The sequence below is a fragment of the Erinaceus europaeus genome, chromosome 2, assembly GCF_950295315.1.
Source record: "Erinaceus europaeus chromosome 2, mEriEur2.1, whole genome shotgun sequence".
In the NCBI taxonomy this organism is placed as follows: Eukaryota; Metazoa; Chordata; class Mammalia; order Eulipotyphla; family Erinaceidae; genus Erinaceus; species Erinaceus europaeus.
Genome location: NC_080163.1, coordinates 164,626,438 through 164,646,847, shown reverse-complemented (window position 1 = coordinate 164,646,847; position 20,410 = coordinate 164,626,438). Strand labels below are relative to the sequence as shown.

Sequence of the window (20,410 nt, the reverse complement as noted above, 5' to 3'; positions counted from 1 at the left end):
TTAAAAAAAAACAGAAGCAAGCAAACTATTTCTAAGACTTGTGAGAAGTAAGGTGGTTGTCTTTTGTAGATGAGAAGGTGGGGACAGAGAACTTTGGTGATGGGTGTGTTGTGGAACTATACGCTATAGTCTTACAATCTTATAAATCACTATATTCACACACACACACACACACACACATACACACACACACACACAGCCAAATATATATATTTATTTATTTACTGGAGCTGGGTAGTGACACTGCCAGATGAGCATACAGGTTACCAAGCGTAAGACCTGGGTTCAAACCTTTGGTTCCAACTTACAGGGAGGAAGCTTCATGAGCAGTTAAGCAATGCTGTATGTGTCTCTATCCTTCTTTATCACCATTCCCCCTCTCAACTTCTTTTCTATTCTTTTTCTTCCATTTTTTTGCCTCCAGTGTTATCACTGGGGCTCAGTGCTAAAACTACAAATCCACTGCTCTTGCTGGCCATTTGCTTTTTCTCAATTTTATTGGCTATGACTTTCTCAGAGAGAAATTGAGAGGAGAAAGATATATAGAGAAAGACAGACACTGCAGACTTGCTTCATCGCTTGTGAGGCAATCCTCCCTGCAGGTGAGGAGCCAGGGGCTCAAACCAGGATCCTTTCTCAGGTGCTTGTGCTTTGTACTTGTGCTTTGTACTTTAACTCAGTGCATCACCACTCAATTCCTAATTTCTCTGTTCTACAAACACATGTTTTTAAAAGATAGAAGAAGAAAATGACCATTGAGTGCATTGGATCCATTGCGCAGGCACTGAGCCCCAGTGATATTCTGCAGTAGAAAAAATTTTTTTAAAATGAATATATATATATATATATATATATATATATATATATATATATATATCGAACACACACAGACACACACACACATATGATATATGCTGGATAATGAACTCATATCTCAGGCTTGAGAGTTCAACAGTTTATTCCCTGTACCACCTGCTGGGTATTTATTTATTTATTTATTTATTTATTTATTTATAAGAAAAAGAGAAAGAGGCAAAGAGAACCGGAGTATTGGGGGATTACCAGAAAATGCATGGTTATGGAGTAACAGTAGACTCACTCAAGAAGAAAAGAAAAAAAATCAACAAAAATCACCCAAACACTCAACAAAATACAACAGGATTTCTTCTGAAACTCACCAAGCCACAGGTGAGAAAAGACACATATGGCTTATGGATGGAAAAGGGGTGAGAGAGTGACTCAGAACTCAAAAAGTTGTACTCAGTAACAGCTGGCACCAAATTGAAGGTTACTCAGTCAAGTACACGCCAGTGACAGGGAAATAGATGTTTAACCTATGAACTCAGGGTCAACAGTGCATTGAACTGTCCACAAGAACCCATGAGTGTTTATGGAAAATATCTGGGTGAAAAGTAAAGCCCATTAACAGGCTCAGGCTCCCACTATCTGCTAGAAAAATAAAGCCTAGCGGAGCCAGGTGGTGGTGCACCTGGTTGAGCACACCTTACAATGAGCAAGGACATGGGTTTGAGGCCCCAGTCCCCACCTGCAGGGGGAAAGCTTTCGAGTAGTGAAGCAGGGCTACAGGTGTCTCTGTGTCTCTCTTCCTCTTTTTTCAGCCCATGGTCCTACCTCTATTCTTTTCTTTTTATTTATCTATAAAATAAAAACCATGGAACAAGAGGAGTGAAAATCTATACATTTTCCACCACCAGAGTTCCATATCCCGTCCCCTCCATTGGAAGCTTTCCTATTCTTTATCTCTCTGGGAGCATGGACCCAGGGTCATTAAGGGGTGCAGAAAGTGGAAGGTCTGTAAATGTTTCTCTGATGGACATGGGCATTGACAGGTTGATCCACACTCCCAGCCTGTCCCCATCTTTCCCTACTGGGGCAGGGCTCTAGAGAAGTGGGGTTCCAGGGAACATTGGTAAGGTCATCTGTCCAGGCGAGTCAGGTTAACATCATGGCAGCATCTGCAACTTGGTGTTTGGAACGTGTATTCCTTTGCATCCTCCTTTCTTGTGGGACTCAGTTCAGTAGTTCTTGTAAGGTGGGGTTGATTTTGGCAAATTCCTTTAGTTCTTGAATGTTTGATAAACCCTTTATTTCTCCCTCATATCTGAAGGTTAATTTTGCAGGGTACAATACTCATGGCTGGAATTCCCTCTCCTTTAGACCTTTGAATATGTCATTCCACTCTCCCCTTGCCTCTAGAGTTTGTGAAGAGAAATCTGATGAAAGTATATATATATATATATATATATATATATATATATATATATATATACATATATATATATATGTATATAGTATATAGTATATAATTTTCCCTTTTATTGCCCTTTTTTATTGTTGTGGTAGTTATTATTGTCGTTATTGATGTTGTCGATGTTAGGTAGGACAGAGATGGAGAGAGGAGGGGAAGACAGAGAGGGGGAGAGAAAGATAGATACCTGCAGACCTGTTTGACCACTTATGAAGTGACTCCCCTGCAGGTGGGGAGCCAAGAGCTCGAACCAGGATCCTTATGGTAGTCCTTATGCTGATGAAAATCTTATAGCTCTGCCTTTGTATGTAACTTCTTTCCTTAGCAGCCAGCAGTTTTTTTTCCTTGTCATTGACTTTAGACAGTTTTACAATAATGTGTTGGCGTTAGGTCTTTTTATATTTATAAATCTGAACAATCACTGTGCCTCTTAAATGAGAATGTTCTGATGTGAGTTCTAATGTTCTAAGTGAGGGAAGTTCTCAGCTAAAATTGCTCTGAAAATGGATTCTGGGCCTTTGGCCTTGTCCTCCTCAGATATACCTATCACTCTTATATTTTTTGATCTTTTAATGGAGTCTGCAATTTCACAGAGAGTTGCTTCGGTCTTTCTAAACCATTCCTATCCTTCATCTTTGAACTGAAAGAGAAGGCTGGCCATTATCTTCTAGACTGGAGAGGATCTCTTCTGAATGTGTGGAACTACTTCCTAAACCTTCTTACCTGGGCATGGATTGCAGTTAAGAGGATCTTTTACTCCCTGGAATGCTGACTGAATTTCTTCTGTCAAGATTTGAAGATTCTTAGTGAACTCTGTTATAAGTTCCTTTGTTGTGTGTTTTAATTGCTCAATTTTTTTTATAGTGTAAGCTTTATAGACAATGAAAGAACACATTTCTCCACACTGTACTCAGCCAGTAGAGACCAGACTGTTGTACTGTTGCTCTTAATCCTCAGTGAAAGCTGCTTTGCCACTTCACTTAGCACATTCTCCAAGGCTTTGGTTACCTGATCAGTACTGAAGTTGTTCAAAGAAACATGATTTTCTTGGCCAAATACGTAGCGAGCCCAGAGTTTGGGCTCCACATTAGAGCATTCGTGGATTAGAATGGGCAGGTCGGGGTTCACCTTCTTCAGCTCCACATAGTGCTTCTCGATGAAGTCCCTGACACCCTGGCTGCCCAGGAAACACTGGCATAAATGGATGCGAAATTTCACACAAGGCTCTGTCCCTGATTGTCCGACTCCCAGCTGCTGCGGCCATCTCTGCTAGTTCCAAAATCCATTATATCCTTGCTTAAATTCTTGAAGAGTCTGGGGAGTCAGGCGGTAGCGCAGCAGCTTAAGCGCACATGGCACAAAGTGCAAGGACCTGCATAAGGATCCCAGTTCAAGCCCCCAGCTCCCCACCTGCAGGGGAGTTGCTTCACAGGCGGTGAAGCAGTTCTGCAGGTGTCTATCTTTCTCTCCCCCTCTCTGTCTTCCCCTTCTCTCTCCATTTCTGTCTATCCAACTACAATTACATCAATAACAATAATAATAACTACAACAATAAAACAACAAGGGCAACAAAAGGAAATAAATATTTTTAAAAGGTAAAAAATTAATTAAACAAATAAATTCTTGGAGAGTCCCCATAATGAGCTCTGTGTAGTCTGTCTCTGAGAGTCTCTCTAGGTCTGTAATTCCTTGAATTTCCTCTGTTTCATTTCTGCCTGGCTGAAATAGAACAGGTTGGCTGTTTAGTTTTGTTCCTCTGCTTGGGCAATTTTTTGTGCTGGTTATTGATGGCCAGCAGATGGTGCTATTGTGATCTCTAGGTTTCTCTTGTTTGATCTGCAGCTAGTGGGATGAGGTGGGGGGTGGTGGTGGTTGCTTTGGGCTGTCTTGTGGTCACAAATGCCCTATTTTATGTTGTGTCCTTGCCTAAAATTCATAAGGCTAAAGCTCCCAAGTCCTTTGACTGAGAGGTTTCAAGCCTCTCTTTTCTTCCACACTAGGAACAATGTTACCTTCTTGCTGCACTTAAAGTGAAATCAATCAACCAAAATGGCGCAGCTTAGCACCTGTGCCACCCAGAGCTCTGATTTGACTTTGCTGTTCTTCAACCTGCACCCCTTTTGGCTCCAACTGCACACAAGCACCCATCTTGGGGCTGCAGTACTTTCAGCTGTAGATTATGACGTCAGTTGGGTCTCTTATTGTATTTATTTGTTGTTTTGGGAGGAGAGGCGATTTGGTCCCAAATATTCTGTGGCCACGCCTCCCAGAAGTCCTGTCTCTCTTCCTGTCACCCCCTTCCCTCTTCATTTCTGACTGTCTCTATGCAATAAACAAAGATAATTGAAAAGAAAAGAAAACCCAACCAATTTCTAGTGTTGTGGCTGAAGCATAGCACTCCATCAGACTGTTAAAAAACAAACAACAACACTTAACTCAGCAATTTACAGATTTGACTTCTTAAGTAACTTACTTAGTTACAAGTGGGCACAAGCAGCCTGATCAGGAGTGACGGAAATGGTCCCAAACTTAAGAATCCATGCTCAGTGGCAACAGGTGCCATTTTGGTACAAACAACAGCACATGGTCAGAGGAAGGAGGCAGGGAATTTGGGGGGCCATAAATCATGTTTTTTCTTGGAACACTAAGGAGAAAGGAATTCTACAAGGCTGTTACGCTCTAGGTCCTCGTCCACCCCAGAGGCTAGAATAACAGCAGGGAGTCCCTATACTGCATCAAAGACACAGGATAAATTCTCCTTTGTACCACCAAGATATATAAACAGAGAAATCCAACACCTTAGCCACAATGCCCCCTGCTGGCACAAGGAAAGCCACACTAAATGCAGAAACTGAGAAATACATAGCAATGACAGAAACCCCAAATGACCAGACAAAGATCTAGAAAAAACAACAAAGATAGAGTTCAGAAAACTCATTCTGAAATCAATCCAAGAAATTATAAAGATTCAAAAATTCAGTGATCATTTTATCAAATAATTACAAAGTACAGAAGCAAACATCTCCAAACAGAACTACAGTGTGTGACACTTTGAATGCAGCTCAGGTTGAGGTAAGAGGTGTCAGAAGTAGACTAAATCAGATGGAGGAGAGATTATCAGTGCTAGAAGACAAAACTACCACACTCCTTTCTCCCTACTTGGAATACATATGGGATGCCTAACAGTACAACAGCCACCTTGTTAACTATGAAGAATGAAAAGCCCATCCCAAGCACAGTCTGGAGAACTCTCAGAAGGCTAGAAATGGACCTACCCTATGATCCTGCAATTCCTCTCCTGGGAACTCAACACATCTATCCAAAAAGATTTGTGTAAACCTATGTTCTTAACAGCACAATTTTTAATAGCCAAAACCTGGAAGCAACCCAGGTGTCCAACAACAGATGAGTGGCTGAGTAAGTTGTGGTCTATATACACAATGGAATACTACTCAGCTATTGAAAACGGTGAAGTCACCGTTTTCAGCCCATCTTGGATGGAGCTTGAAGAAATGATGTTAAGTGAAGTAAGTCAGAAACAGAAGAATGAATGTGGGATGATCTCACTCTCAGGCAGAAGTTGAAAAACAAGATCAGAAGAGAAAAAAACAAGTGGAACCTGAACTGGAGTTGGTATATTGCACCAAAGTAAAAGACTCAACTCTGGGGTGGGTAGGAGGGTAGGGGTTACAGGTCCAAAAAGGATGACAGAGGACCTAGTGGGGGTTGTATTGTTATGTGGAAAACTGAGAAAGGTTATGTACAAACTATTGTATTTATTATAGAATATAAAACATTAATACCCCAATTAAGAAATTAAAAAGGGGGGGCATCTCAGAATGGAAGAAAAGAACCTATGTTGTGGGGGTCGGGCAGTAGTGCACAGCACAAGGATCCCATTTTGAGCCCCCAGCTCCTCACCTGCAGGGAGGCCGCTTTGCATGTGGTGAAGCACGTCTGCAGGTGTCTATCTTTCTCTCTCCCTATCTTCCCCTCCCCTCTCAATTCCTCTCTACCATATCCAAAATGGAGAAAATGCCACCAGGAGCAGTGGATTCATAGTGCTGGCACCAAGCCCCAGTGACCCTGGAGGCAAAAACAAAAAAAAAAAAAAAAAAAAAAAAAACCTATGTTAATGGAGCCATTGAACTCCAAGTTCTGTACTGCTAACGTCATCTACCATCTCTAAATAGGGAGACTATCCAATTCAGTGCTAGTCAATTTTTCTGTAGATGGTTATCCTGATATAGTATCCAAAAACCATACCCTCCCAGAGGGAGAAAGGGAGGAAAAAAGAGAGGCACAAGTGAATGAGTGCAAAATAAAGGCATTTTTTACAATGGAAGACAGGAAATATATCACCACATCTTTTCTGAAAATATTTTCCAGGAGTCGGGCAGTAGTGCAGTGGGCTAAGCACACATGGTGCAAAGCATAAGGCCCAGCGAATCCTGGTTGGAGTCTCCCAGCTCCCCACCTGCAGGGGGGTCACTTCACAGGTGGTGAAGCAGGTCTACAGGTGTCTATCTTTTTCTTCCCCTCCTCGCTCCATTTCTCTCCTATCCAAGAATGCCGACTTCAATAACAACAATAATAACTACAATAATACAAAAACAAGGGCAACAAAAAGGAATAAATAAATAAATATTTTTTTAAATATGTATTTTCCAGGTCTAAAACAATGTTTGGAAAATCTGTTCCTGAAATACAAACATGTGAGGGGGAGGAAAGAGTCAGAGTACATGACAATAAGAAAAAGTAGATTATCCATGGAGTATACTGAAAAGAAATCTTGGTATAACAGCTGAAGAACAAACTTAAAAGTCATTCTTAACTGGAAACAAAAAGATGCCATAAAAAAAAAAAAACAACTCAAAGGTGAATATAGAGATGTGATCACATAATCTATATAATTAAGAACTTTAAAAGTACAGGAATGGGGTAAGGATATGCATTTTTCTAATTAAAAGTATCTATCAGGGGCCAGGTGCACCAAGCCCTATTCCCCGCCTGCAGAGAGGGTGCTTCACAGTGAAGCAGGTCTGTAGGTGTCTATCTTCCTTTTTCCCTATTTCAATCTCTCCCACCTCTAAATTTCTCTGTCATACCCAATAAATAGAAAGGGGGGGAGGTGGGGAGAATGGCCAGAGGAGCAGTTTTAGTGCCAGCACCAAATCCCAGCGATAGCACTAGTGGAGATATATATGCATGTCATGCTATATCTATGAAAGTGCAACAATTTTAAGTGGTTAGCATGTGAGGTTTGTTTACTGAAATAACAAAACCAAAATTTCAGTTAAATTATGAAGATCACTTACTATGTAAATAAACAGTCACCTGGGGGGTTATAAATAGTACTGACAAAAAAATAAAAATAAAATCATTTCTCCATCTTCCTTTAACTAAAGATGGATATATCATCTACTAAGTTCTTTGCTTATTTATCAGTCCTGGCCTGTTAATTTGTCTTCAGATAGTAATACTGAAAAGTATAAATTTATTTTCTCAACCCATTACCACTTCCTTTAAAAAAGACAATGAGAAGGGGGCTGGGTGGTTGTACACCCAGTTAAGTGCACACATTACCATGAGTGAAAACCCAGGTCTGAGTCCCCACTCCACATCTGTGGGGAAGTGGGGAGCTCCAGAACAGTGAAGCAAGTCTGCAGATATCTTTGTCTCTCCTCTCTATCACCCCTGCCCTTCTCAATTTCCACCTGTCCCATTGGTTTATTTTTGTTTTGTCTTCCTTTCAATTAGGCTTCTGTCTTTGAAGATGCCTATAAAATTTAGATGGAAAAGAGTTCTGCCAGTATATTCCTCTAAGTATTGGATAATTTCTGGTCTAACATCCAAGTCCTTGATCTATTTGTAGTTTACTTTGTGTGTGGTGAAATGTAGTATTTCAGTTTCATTCTTCTGCATATTTCAACCCAAATACCATTTGTTGAAGAAACTTTCCTTTTTCAATAGCTTGGACCCTCATGCCAAAAATAAGATGTCCAGGGAGTCGGGCGGCAGCACAGCAGGTTAAGCACACATGGCACGCAAAGCGCAGGGCCAGCTTATGGATTCCAGTTCGAGCCTCCAGATCCCCACCTGCAGAGAAGTCGCTTCACAGGCAGTGAAACAGGTCTGCAGGTGTTTATCTTTCTCTCCCCCATCTTCCCCTTGTCTCTCCATTTCTCTCTGTCCTATTTAACAATGACAACATCAATAACAAAAACAATAACTACAACAATAAAACAACAGGGGCAACAAAAGGGAAAATAAATTAAAAAATAATATAATAAAAACTTAGATGTACATAGGCATGAGGGTCATTAAACATTTAATAAATTAGAAAGATTTAAAAGTTACACTACTCTCAATTCCCTAAATATCTATTATACAAGGTACGTCTGGCTTGTAAGAAATTCTACTGAAAAAATGAGTATTAACTGATAACCTATAATAAAAACTTTGTTATTTTCATATGTACTTAATATCAATAATTCAACTGTCCCTACAGCTGGTACTGTAAATATTATATATAAGCAAACAGCAGTTACTTGGGGGTAATAAACTTGTTAGAGAATAACAAGAGTAGAACCTGAAGCCAGGTCTTGCAATAGGCACTGTATCACCCTGTCTTTCAGACTCTGAATATTTTTTTTGTGGTTGTTATAGATATTAGGTCTCATAAATGCAAAGCATATGTTCTACCTATCAGCTACATCACTGGTGTGGTACTGAATTCACTTTTTAAAAATATTTTCTTTTCTTTACAGTTAAAGATTAATTTTTTCTAAAACTTTTTTAGATTAATTTTTTTTTCAATGAGAGAAACCAGAGATCAACTCCAACATATGCAATGCCAGAGATGGAACTTGAGGGCTTTATGCACATAATCAACTAACTGATTGTTAACTTTTCTCTTGCTGTTTTCTGTTTGTCTTGGGGCCTTGAATAGTCAGCCTTTCTCCTTAAAACTCTTTTTGCCAGTGGCTTCTAGGCACAGTTAATCATTTTTTTTCTCCTTCCTGACTATTCTTTATTTTGTTGGCTCTTTCTTGGAGTTTCTAGGTTTCAATGTTTCATTTTCATTTCACTTTAGGAAACTCTAAATGTGAAATAATGTAATGCTTTTCATTCATCATGACTTTACACTAACTCATTTCCACAGTTAAAATTTCTTCTCAGTTGACATGACCTGCCTTCCCATTTCAACCCTTCAACTTTAGTTTTTCAGATCATTTCCTATACTCCTTCCTCTTTCTAATCTTCTACCCTAGACTCTATCACAAGTTCATGCACCCCATGAACCAATCAGTGGCTAATGACACAGAGCTTTTTTATCCCAGCTAAGACACCTAAGTATATGTCCAGACTACACTGTGTGTCCACAGACTACAGTGTCAAATAGGAGAATCCACATGGATAATGTTTTGCAATTATATCTGCTTTTTTTTGCAATTATATTCATCTTTCCTACAAAAATCATCTTTCTTTGTGTATTTTCTTTCTAACCAGTAATCCAAGTCAGAAACCTTGGAGCAATTGTATACTTTCTTCCCTGTACTTCAAATGATTTTAACTCTTTTAACACATTAGTTCTACCCGTATATGGCGATATCATATACGGGTATATCATATATCAGAGATTCTGATTTTACCCAAAAACAATAGTCATCTTTTTTTAAAAAAATTTTATTGTTGTAATTGTTTTTATTGATGTCATCATTGTTGGATAGGACAGAGAGAAATGAAGAGAGAAGGGGAAGACAGAGATGGGGAGAGAAAGATAGACACCTGCAGACCTGCTTCACCGCCTGTGAAGAGACTACCCTGCAGGTGGGGAGCCAGGGGCTCAAACCGGGATCCTTATGCCAGTCCTTGCACTTTCCGCCACCTGCACTTAACCCGCTGCGCTACGGCCCAACTCCCAAAATGTCATCTTTTAACATGTCCATAAACATTCATTAAAAAACTAAGTTTGTAAGTCCAAACTATTTTTTCATACATTAATGAAAAAATAAAATTCAAACATAATTACTGTTAGACATTCTAAATTTACTGCTACAAATTTTATCAGTACTATGTATGGAAAGAACATAGTTGGCCATGAACCCTTGATCAGATCAACAAATCACTGCATATCAACAGAAATAATATTACTATATAATAAAAGGGAATGAATACTTATTGATATACAACACAGCTGAGACATTACGCTCAGTGAAAAGGTGCTAGGCTAAAACAAACAAAAATAGTATATATAGTGTGTGATTCCATTTATATAAAATTCTAAAATAGTGACAGAAAGTAGACTAGTGACAATTTGAGTGAGGATATCAGGAAAGAAAGATTACAAAGAGGAAGTACACAACTCTGGGGAATGATGAATATTTTCATTATCTTGATTGTGGTGATTGTTGGGTATAAATATATCACAAAATGTATTAAACTGTAAACTTTAGAGATATTCAATTTATTAAATGTCAATTATGACTTAAACTTTCTTTTTTTCTTCTTGCCTCCAGGGTTATCACTGGGGCTCAAATCCACTGCTCCTGTAGGCCATTTTTCCCATTTGTATTGTTGCCTTTGTTGTTATTGTTATTGCTGCTGTTGCTATTGCATAGGACAGAGAGAAATTGAGAGAGGAGGGGACAACAGAGAGGGGGAGAGAAAGACAGACACCTGCAGACCTACTTCACCTTGTGAAGCGACCCCCCTATAGGTGGGGAGCCAGGAGCTCAAACCAGGATCTTTACACAGGTCCTTGCACTTCATGCCATGTGCGCTTGACCTGCTGTGCTACCACTCAACCCCCTAAACTTTCTTTTTTAACCAGATCAGGTTGCTCTCTGAAATTTTAATGAAGTGCTTCAATGGCTCTCCATCTTCCCAAAATAAAAAAATAGAAAAATTTTTTTTATAAACTATATGTCTTATGGCATTAATATTTATATAAAACGAACAGCAAACTAGAATAGGAAATAAAAAGCATATTAGAATAAGTCACAATTTTAACTTTAACAAAGAATATAAGTAGTAAATTTACAGAAACTAATTTTAAATTTCTACCATCAGAAAGCTTAATATGTTGTAAATGCTCACCAGTAGAAGGTAGTGATTTCTCTGGGTGTTTTGCATTAAGTAGTTTTCTGCTAATAAATATATAGCCACAAGGACATGATTTACACGCAACAGGAACCTGTAGGAAAAAAGAAAAAATTAAGTATTATTAATTTTTACTGTTATTTATTTTTGGCTAACTCAGGGGTTTCACCACTCCAAGGCAAACATTTTTAGATGGGGAGAGACATAATACTGAAGTTTATAAACACTTATTTTATTTTATTTTTATTTTGGGAGGATGGAGAGTCATTGAAGCATTTTAAGCTTCACTGACATCAAGTCCTAGCAGTAACCCTGATGGCAAATAAATAAATAAATAAATAAAAAGAAAAGACTATGGCAGTTCAAATTAAACACTGGAAATAGAAACAGAACAAGACACTTAAAATGGAAAAGAACTGAAATTGCTTCACAGTTCCAACATGAAAGGGTAAAATATTAACTACAACTGACAACAACAACAAAAAAAGTATGACAGACAGGAGTATAGTATAAACAAGAGAATATAGGAGAAACTTAAGAGTTGACATAAAGGAGGCCAGGCGGTGGCTCACCTGGTTAAGTGCACATACTACAGTGCGTAAGGACCTGTGTTCAAGCCCCTGGTCCCCACCTGCACAGGGAAAGCTTCACAAGTGGTGGGCAGGGTTGCAGGTATCTCTCTGTCTCTCTCTATCTCTATCTCCCCTTCCCCTCAATTTCTCTCTGTCTCTATCCAATAATAAATAAATAAATAAAGTTTAACAAAAAAAAAAAAAAAAGAGTTGACATAAGATCATACAGTCCCAGATCAAGGACACTTAAAGACAACTTGCTCTTTGGGATTCTGCTTCTAGATTTGCAAAGTGGGTGTCAATTCTACATTTTAATACTATAGAAAGTCATTTTGTAAAATTCAGAATTAACCAGCAACCAATAGCACAGCTATATACAAGATACTGGGTACTGTACAGCAAACCCTAACAAAAGGACTTTTCAAAGTTAACCCAATTACCAAATAATGTGATGATAACATTAACTATCCATTGTCCTTTTGAACCCTAAGACAGCAGGAACCTCACATCTCCACTATGGAGCCTCTACTTCCTCCAGTCCTGGAACCATTGGATAGGGCCCACTTTCCCATATGCCTCTCCCAATCCATATCAAATAATATTGCATCCGCCGATCACAACCTAACCAACACGATTGCCACCTCAACATGCTTCACTTCAGACTGTGTCCAGAGACTTCACGTGTGGAATGACAACCCTTCAACTTCATTACTCGGGTGAGACCTTTCCTTTCATAGTATACTCTAATTTCATCTCAAGTGGTTCACTTTCTAACAAAGTCCCAAAACCTAGATATACACCAGTTTCTGTGAGAGAGAGCATATGTTCACACGTATCCGTAAACTACTGCAAAATATATGCCTGAAAGCAGAAGTACACTAGAGTTTACAGTGAGTGCCCCCTAACACTTCCTCTCCACTATTCCAAGCTTTGGGTCCATGATTGCTCAACAATTTGTTTGGCTTATTATGTTAACTCTCTTTTCAGTCACCAGGTTCCAGATGTCATCAGGATGCTGGCCAGGCTTCCCTAAAGACCCCACCAATGTGTCCTGGAGCTCCGCTTCCCCCGAGACCCACCCTACTAGGGAAAGAGAGAGGCAGACTGGGAGTATGGACCAACCAGTCAACGCCCATGTTCAGCGGGGAAGCAATTACAAAAGCCAGACCTTCTACCTTCTGCAACCCACAATGACACTGGGTCCATGCTCCCAGAGAGATAGAGAGTGGGAAAACTATCAGGGGAGGGGGTGGGAAATGGAGATTGGGTGGTGGGAATTATGTGGAATTGTACCCCTCCTACCCTATGGTTTTGTTAATTAATCCTTTCTTAAATAAAAAAATAAAATAAAATAAAAAATTCAGAATTAACCCCATAATTGTTTTAATACTAACTATAATGGTCCTTGGGTCACCAAAAACCAGAAACATAACCCAACAAAGAGTGGTCAAAGGAACTGTCCAAATAGTACAGCTCCTTCTGTAAAATAAATACCAGTTGCCTGTATAAAAGTTAAGTTACAAATAAAAAGCTTGGATCTAATTACCTTAGTAAGTTTGGCCAATTCCTTTGTTTTTGCATAAGAAATAACAAAGGTCCTCTAGTTTGAATTTTAAAAAAATAATGATTCCTATAAAAATAACAACTTCAAATATGTCTCTAATGCTTGTTTAACTAAGACAAACCTTGATAGGAAACATATTATGTATTTCAATCAAGCTAAAATAGGTATGCCTGCTTTTTTTTTTTTCCACATCTTCACAGAAACCAAGACACTGACTCATTTCCTTTACACTTAAACATATCATTAAGGGCATTAGATGAATATAAACTGTTTTAAATTAATATTATCCAAAAAACAAAGTAACATGATGTTCTTATTCAACAGATCCTTTACTATGAAACAAGATATTTTTCCAACCATGAAACTCAATAAACTGAAATTTAGATCTCTTGCCTTATACACAGCAAACTGCATCAACCCTTTTCTACTCAGTACTATAAAGTGCTACAGTTATATGAGAAACTTCTGGCTTTGAGATCCAGAATACACAAGCAATGCAACTCGTAGGCTATTGCTACACTTCCTAGTGAATGGTATTTATTTTATAGAAGGAGCTGTACTATTTGGACAGTTCCTTTGACCACTCTTTGTTGGGTTATATTTCTGGTTTTTGGTGACCCAAGGACCATTATAGTTAGTATTAAAACAATTAGGGGACCATATGGTGGTCCTAGCAGAGAGCATGTTATGATAGGAGAGAACTCAGATTTAAGCCCCCCACCCAACCCACAGGGGGAGTATGAGCAGATGAGGAGTAGAGTAGTACTGCAGGTGCCTTTCCTCTATATCCCTCTCTATATACTTATCTGTCTCTCATCCTCTGGTCAAAATTGTAGCAAGCCCAAGCAATAACTGGCAAATAACCTTTCTTCAAATTTCACTATAATGTCAAAGATAACAGAAAAGTTCTAATGCCATACATTTAAAATGGGAAAACAAAATCCAAGTCTATTTATGCTGGTTATATGTTTTTTTGTTGTTGTTGTTGTTTTTGCCTCCAGGGTTATTGCTGAGGCTGAATCCACTGCTCCTGGAGGCTGTTTTTTCCCTTTTTGTTGTTCTAGTTGTTTTTTTAATCATTGTTGTGGTTATTGTTATTGATGTCCTTGTTGTTGGGTAGGACAGAGAGAAATGGAGAGGCGGGGAAGACAGAGAGGGGGAGAGAAAGACAGACACCTGCATATTTGCTTCACCGCTTATGAAGTGAGCCCCCCCCCCCAGAGGTGGGGAGCCAGGGGCTTGAACTGGGATCCTTAAGCCAGTCCTTGAGCTTCATGCCAGGTGCGCTTAACCCGCTGCACTACTGCCTGATCCCCTGGTTGTATATTTTATAAGTAAAAAGGTGAATACAACTCAAGATCAAAAGTACTACAATGTTTCACCAATTTTTTAAAGATCTAAGAAGAGAAAAAAAAGAAAAGTTGAGCTTTTAAAAGACTAAATACAGGGTGCTGGGTGGTAGCGCAGCAGGTTAAGCGCACAAAGCGCCAAGGACTGGTGCACGGATCCGGTGAAGCAGATATGCAGGTGTCTTTCCCCCTCTGTCTTCCCATCCTCTCTCCATTTCTCTCTGTCCAACTGACAACAAAAACAACCTCGCGGATAAACAAGGGCAACAAAGGGGAAAAAATAGCCTCCAGGAGCAGTGGATTCATAGTGCAGGCACCGAGCCCCAGGTTGAGCCCCAGCAATAAACCTGGTGGCCAAAAAAAAAAAAAAAAAAAAAAAATTATAGAAAATTTACATCCATTGCTACTAACAGAATCAAGGTTACATGTATCAAATACTTGCTACATATGACATAAATTTTCCTGTGCATGGAACAAAAAGAAAATCTGCTCTATCAAAATATAAGCTATAATAGGGTTGGAGTGATATAGCTCAGTTTTAGAACACAAGACTTGTATGCCTGAGGCCCCCACCTTGACATAGCCTCACCATCTGCAGCATAGCCATATGCTACAGCTGGACCCCCCACCCCCTTTCTTTTTTATCTTTTCTTAACTCTTTAAAAAATTGGTGAAACAGTGTAGGACTTTTGATCTTGCAGGTGTTTTTCACCTGAGTGGTGATCTGGTTTCTGTCTCATAAAAAAAAATAAATAAATAAGCTTTTAAGAAATCTTCAAAAAAATTTAAAGCAAACCAGGAACATACAAAATATTTGAAACAAGCCACATTTCCAGTGGCTCAGCTTAAGAATTACTGGATGTGAAGTCCTTTGAAAATGAAGAGTACTGTGGCTTATAAACTTTTACATTTCAGTGTAGACATGCAAAAAGGATATATAAAGCAACTGAAAATCTAGATCCTTCTTATTTCCTAATTGTCATGCCTGTTTTTAAACCTACACACAGAACAAATGTAAATCTACTCAAGGGCTTTGCATTTATTTTTGCAAAAGTTTTTCTGAATTCTTATAAACTATTAAGTTTGCACTTTCAAATAATTTGAAACTACAATTACTTTATTTTTCTTGTTATTTTTAATAAAAGGTCAATAATCACCAAGTTTTCTCTTTTTTTAATTTGTATTTATAAAAAGGAAATACTTGACAAAACCATAGGATAAGAGGGGTACAACTCCACACAATTCCCACCACCAAAACTCCATATCCCATCCCCTCCCTTGATAGCTTTCCTATTCTTTATCCCTCTGGGAGCATGGACCAAGGGACATTATGGGGTGCAGAAGGTGGAAGGTCTGCTTCTGTAATTGCTTCCCCACTGACCATGGCGTTGGCAGGTCAATCCATAGTCCCACAAGTTTTCATTTTTATGTCAGTTATATAACATGAAGTATTTGTAGTAAAGTACAAACAACCCAATACTTTAAATTACAAAGTAGCTCCAACCCAAGAGATGGCACAGTGGATTGGATTCTCAAGCATGGGGTACAAGCTCAGTCCCCAGCCCTGCATGTGCCAGAGTGATGCTATAGTTCTCTCTCCACTACTCCCTTTCTCCTAAATAAATCTTAAAAAAAAAAAAAAAAGTACAAAGTAGTGGGTGGTGACTGATAGCATAATGGTTATGCAAAGACATCTGGTGCCTGAGGCTCCAAAGTTCCAGGTTCAATTCTCCACCCTACCCCAGAGAGAGAGACAGAGACAGAGAGACAGAAACTGGCAGTCAGCTGAGGTAAAGAACAAACACCTCATCACAGACCCCTGCAAGCGTCAACCCGGCTTTGACCTAGCACGTTATGATTGGGCCCTCCTCAATCGCTATCGAACAGGCCATGGCCAGTGCGCCGCTATGTTCCATCGCTGGGGAGCCAGAGATGACCCGAACTGCCCCTGCGGCTACAGACAGACTATGACCCACATAGTCAACGACTGCCACCTCTCCAGATTCAAAGGAGGTCTCGAAACTTTACATCAGGCTCAACCTGACGCTGTTGACTGGCTACGGAAGAAGGGCAAACGCTAGAAGAAGAAGAGACAGAAACAAAGGGGGAGGGGGGGAGAGAGAGAGAAAGAGAAAGGAAAGAAGCTTACTATGGACTAAACTGCATAGCCATCTCCTTCCCAAACCCAATATATATAGTATTTGGAGGTGACTAATTAGATTTTGATGAAGCAGAGAGAGCATTTGTCCTTATCATGGTATTACTACCTCTTTTAAGAACAGACCAGAAAGTTCTGCCAGGATCTTGAACTTCCAGACTCCAGGATTGTGAGAAAATAAATTACAGTATTGTTGTTCCAGCCACCCTATCTATAGTACTTTGTTATGGCAGCTGGAGGTGGGTTATGTGTATAGAACAAAACTATAATATAAACTTTCCAAATAAAATGCTGCTCATGTTTTATTGAAAAGTTACAAGGACTCCTATATGTTTATTATCCTTTCCTCTTTCTTTAAGTAGGATACTAAAAACAGGTTATTTTCCCCAAAAGGTTACTTTATGCCAAGCAAAACGGGGTCAGGATTTGAAATGTGTGCCATACAGAAATTCTTGCATAATGCATACCATGTAAACCTTATGGATCTGCACAATTTCTACAAAAGGGAGTGATTTAAGTATTGAAATAATCTGTAAAAGGAATAAAAATCACAGTTCAATATTGTCAGAATTTTGTGACTTAATGTTGAGAACGGAGGTTTAAGTCTGAAAAACAAATTTTTTATACTGTACCATCAAAAGTATACTATTTTCCTGTAAATGTTTTCAAATTTTTTTTTTACAAAATTTTGATCAATCCACAGATTGCTCTTTAAAGCATTCGCTTTAAAAAGTCAACTTGTTTTAAAAAAAAAAAAAAGTGGGGCAGATAGCATAATGGTTATGCAAGCAGACTCTCATGCCTGAGGCTCCAAAAATCAGCTTACTAAAAATGTCTCCACCCATTTCATAGCATTTTCTAGAAAGAAGAGGGAGGAAGGAAGGAAGGAAGGAAGGAAAGAAAGAAGGGAAGGAGGGAGGAAGGGAGTGGAAAGGAACTGAGCAGAAAGGTAGTTGAAAAGAAAATTCACTGAGTAGCAAGAAGATGAAAAACACACCCAAATCTGCATGCTGGAAAGAAAGTCCTGACAACGCGAATGGTTTTAATTACTGGAGTTTTAACTTATTAGGATCGTCAGTCGTAGAGGAAGGTCTGTTATGCTAACAGAAGGATTCAAGTTTAAATAAAAAGTGTAGTCAAATGAGACTTTGAACAATATAGCTATGACACAGCGCAATGAAGAAAGTATCCAAAATGCTTGAGAAAATAACACTCGCGAGCGCGTCGACGCCTCTACGGGGTCTGGAAGCACATACACTGAATTTAAGAAGCGGAGGAGACCGCCCGCGGCCGGGAGGGAGAGCAGCCCCCAGCAGAAAGGAGCTGCGGTGGAGGCGATAGGCATCAACGCCCGGTTGTTAAAACAACCTCAAGAAACCATTCCGGTCAAGACACGAGAGGACATTTGCAAATTTCGGGGAAACTAACAAACACAAAATGATTACATTGTGGTCTTTTGTCACAATCCATCGTTCGCCCAGGCGGCGGTGGGGCCAGTCTGGGGGTTCAGGGTGCAACAGAGGCGCCTCAAAAGGGAACAAAGCGAGGCTGCGAGGCTGCAGGGGCTTCGGAAGCCCGGACTCCGAGTCGGCGTCCCCGGCCGCTTCCCTGCGACTCTCGCCGCTGTCACCCGCCGGCAAGACCACGCAGCTGCCACGCGGCGGCCTCAGGACAGACGGACACGCTTGCCCCGCGGGGCGCCACCAGGTGAGAGAGCGCCCTGGGACTCAGCGCGCCCGCGGATGCCCAGGCCCGCGCCCAGGGCCGGCTCCACAGCGCCGCAGCCGGGAGCCGCCAGGCGGTCTCCCCTTAAACAACGGCCACGCACAACGGCCGCCCGCCCGCCCGCGAGCCGGCCCCTGACGCCCACCTGTTGGTCGCACTCGGGGCAGGATTTGGTGGCCATCTTCACTTTCTTGGCCCGAGTTGCAGACATGCTGCTCTCCGGCGGCGGCGGCGGCTCCTCCCCTTGCACCTCAGCTGCTCGGCCTTCGTCTGCAGCGAGCGGCCCGGCCCGCCAGACTCAGGCTTCCGCGGGTGCGCGCGCGGGCACGAGACGGCCAGAAATCGGCGCGCGGAGGCGGCGGGGGCGGGGCTCCGGCGCCAGGCCCCGGAGGCAGGCGGACAGGCAGGCGTTCCTACGGCGCGAGGCGCCGGACCCCCGCAGGTCCTCCTGGGTGTCGTGATTCTCAGGAGAAGAGACGCAGGCTAGCTTGGCGTGACTACACCCGCGTCTTCCCGCGGCCCGCGGACTGCGTGGGGGCGGGGCCTGGACGGGACTGAAGTGTGACGGACGTCGCCCTCGCCCAAGGAGAGCACACTGGGCGGGCGGAGGGGCGGGGTGCGCCTCCGCGCCAGGGGAAGGGGAAAGTGAGGAAAAGCGGAAGAAGGGATGCGCCCACCCCAGATCAGGAGATTCAAAGCTTTTCTGTAAATGTAGGAGAGTAATCACTGAGGAATAGGAATTGACCTCTGATGAATATCCTGGACCCAGCTCTTGGAGGTGAAAATTCATTCATTGATTTAATAATTGACTCACGCAAATTTGAATAAAATGCAGTCCAGATAAGACCGCTGTTTCTTACTGTTCACTGTGAAGAACCTCTTCTAAAAATATATTTTATTTTTTAAGATTTTATTGATTGATTGATTGATGAGAAAGATAGAAAGAACCAGACATCTCTCTGGTACTTGTGCTGCCGGGGACTGAACTAAAGACCTTATGCTTGAGAGTACTGTTTTATCCACTGCGCCACCCCACCCCCCACCACAAGAACCTTTTTTTAATCACTAAAGATGAGAGTGTGCTGGGAAGGTAGGACTCTGAGAGTGCTGTACTTGCTGGTCAGAAGTCCAACAGCCGCAGAATAGCTCACTTGGATAGTGCGCTGCTTGTGATGCTTGTTGGAGTGCCCCCCCACACACACACACACACAAACACGCCCACTCCACTGAAGAAAGTTTCAGTATTGTGTTCTAGTTCTTTCTGTCTGTGTCGGAAAACAAAATGCAGTCCAAGAGGTGGCGCAGTGGATACGCATTGAACTCTCAAGCATGAGGTCCCCAAATTCATTGTCTGTCTCTCTCTGTCTCTCTCTCCCTCCCTCCCTTCCTCACTCTTTCCCGCAGGGTTATCGCTGGGGCTCAGTGTCTGCACTATGAATCCACTGCTCCTGGAGGCCATTTTTCCCATTTTGTTGCACTTGTTGTTGTTATTGTTACCCTTGCTGTTGTTGGATAGGACAGAGAGAAGGGAAGACAGAGGGGGAGAGAAAGACAGACATCTGCAGACCTGCTTCACCACCTGTGTTTGGGGAGCAGGGGGATCAAACTCTGATCCTTAAGCTGGTCCTTGCGCATATAAGCTTAACCCACTGTGCTACCATCCAGCCC

The 20,410-nt window shown here is 41.1% G+C and overlaps 1 protein-coding gene and 1 pseudogene across 3 annotated transcripts in view; both read right to left on the bottom strand.

Annotated features, from left to right (window-relative positions):
* The window catches only part of C2H16orf87 (chromosome 2 C16orf87 homolog), a 69,573-nt gene extending 50,263 nt beyond the window's left edge, over nucleotides 1-19,310 (bottom strand). Inside the window, exons 1-2 of one of the 3 annotated variants that reach the window (XR_009548302.1) lie at nucleotides 18,888-19,300; nucleotides 11,372-11,468 (exon numbers count right to left, since the gene is read on the bottom strand). Coding sequence is in view for 2 of the 3 variants with exons in the window: in XM_060185620.1 (XP_060041603.1) it covers nucleotides 11,372-11,468; nucleotides 18,888-18,953 (163 nt within the window). In the remaining variant the exon portion in view is untranslated. Of the gene's footprint in view, nucleotides 1-11,371; nucleotides 11,469-18,887 lie in introns of all 3 variants that reach the window. The other 2 variants (XM_060185620.1, XM_007537708.3) reach the window with 2 other exon arrangements.
* On the bottom strand, nucleotides 2,330-3,810 carry LOC132537000 (NADH dehydrogenase [ubiquinone] 1 alpha subcomplex subunit 2-like; annotated as a pseudogene).
* Nucleotides 19,311-20,410: the final 1,100 nt, after the last annotated feature.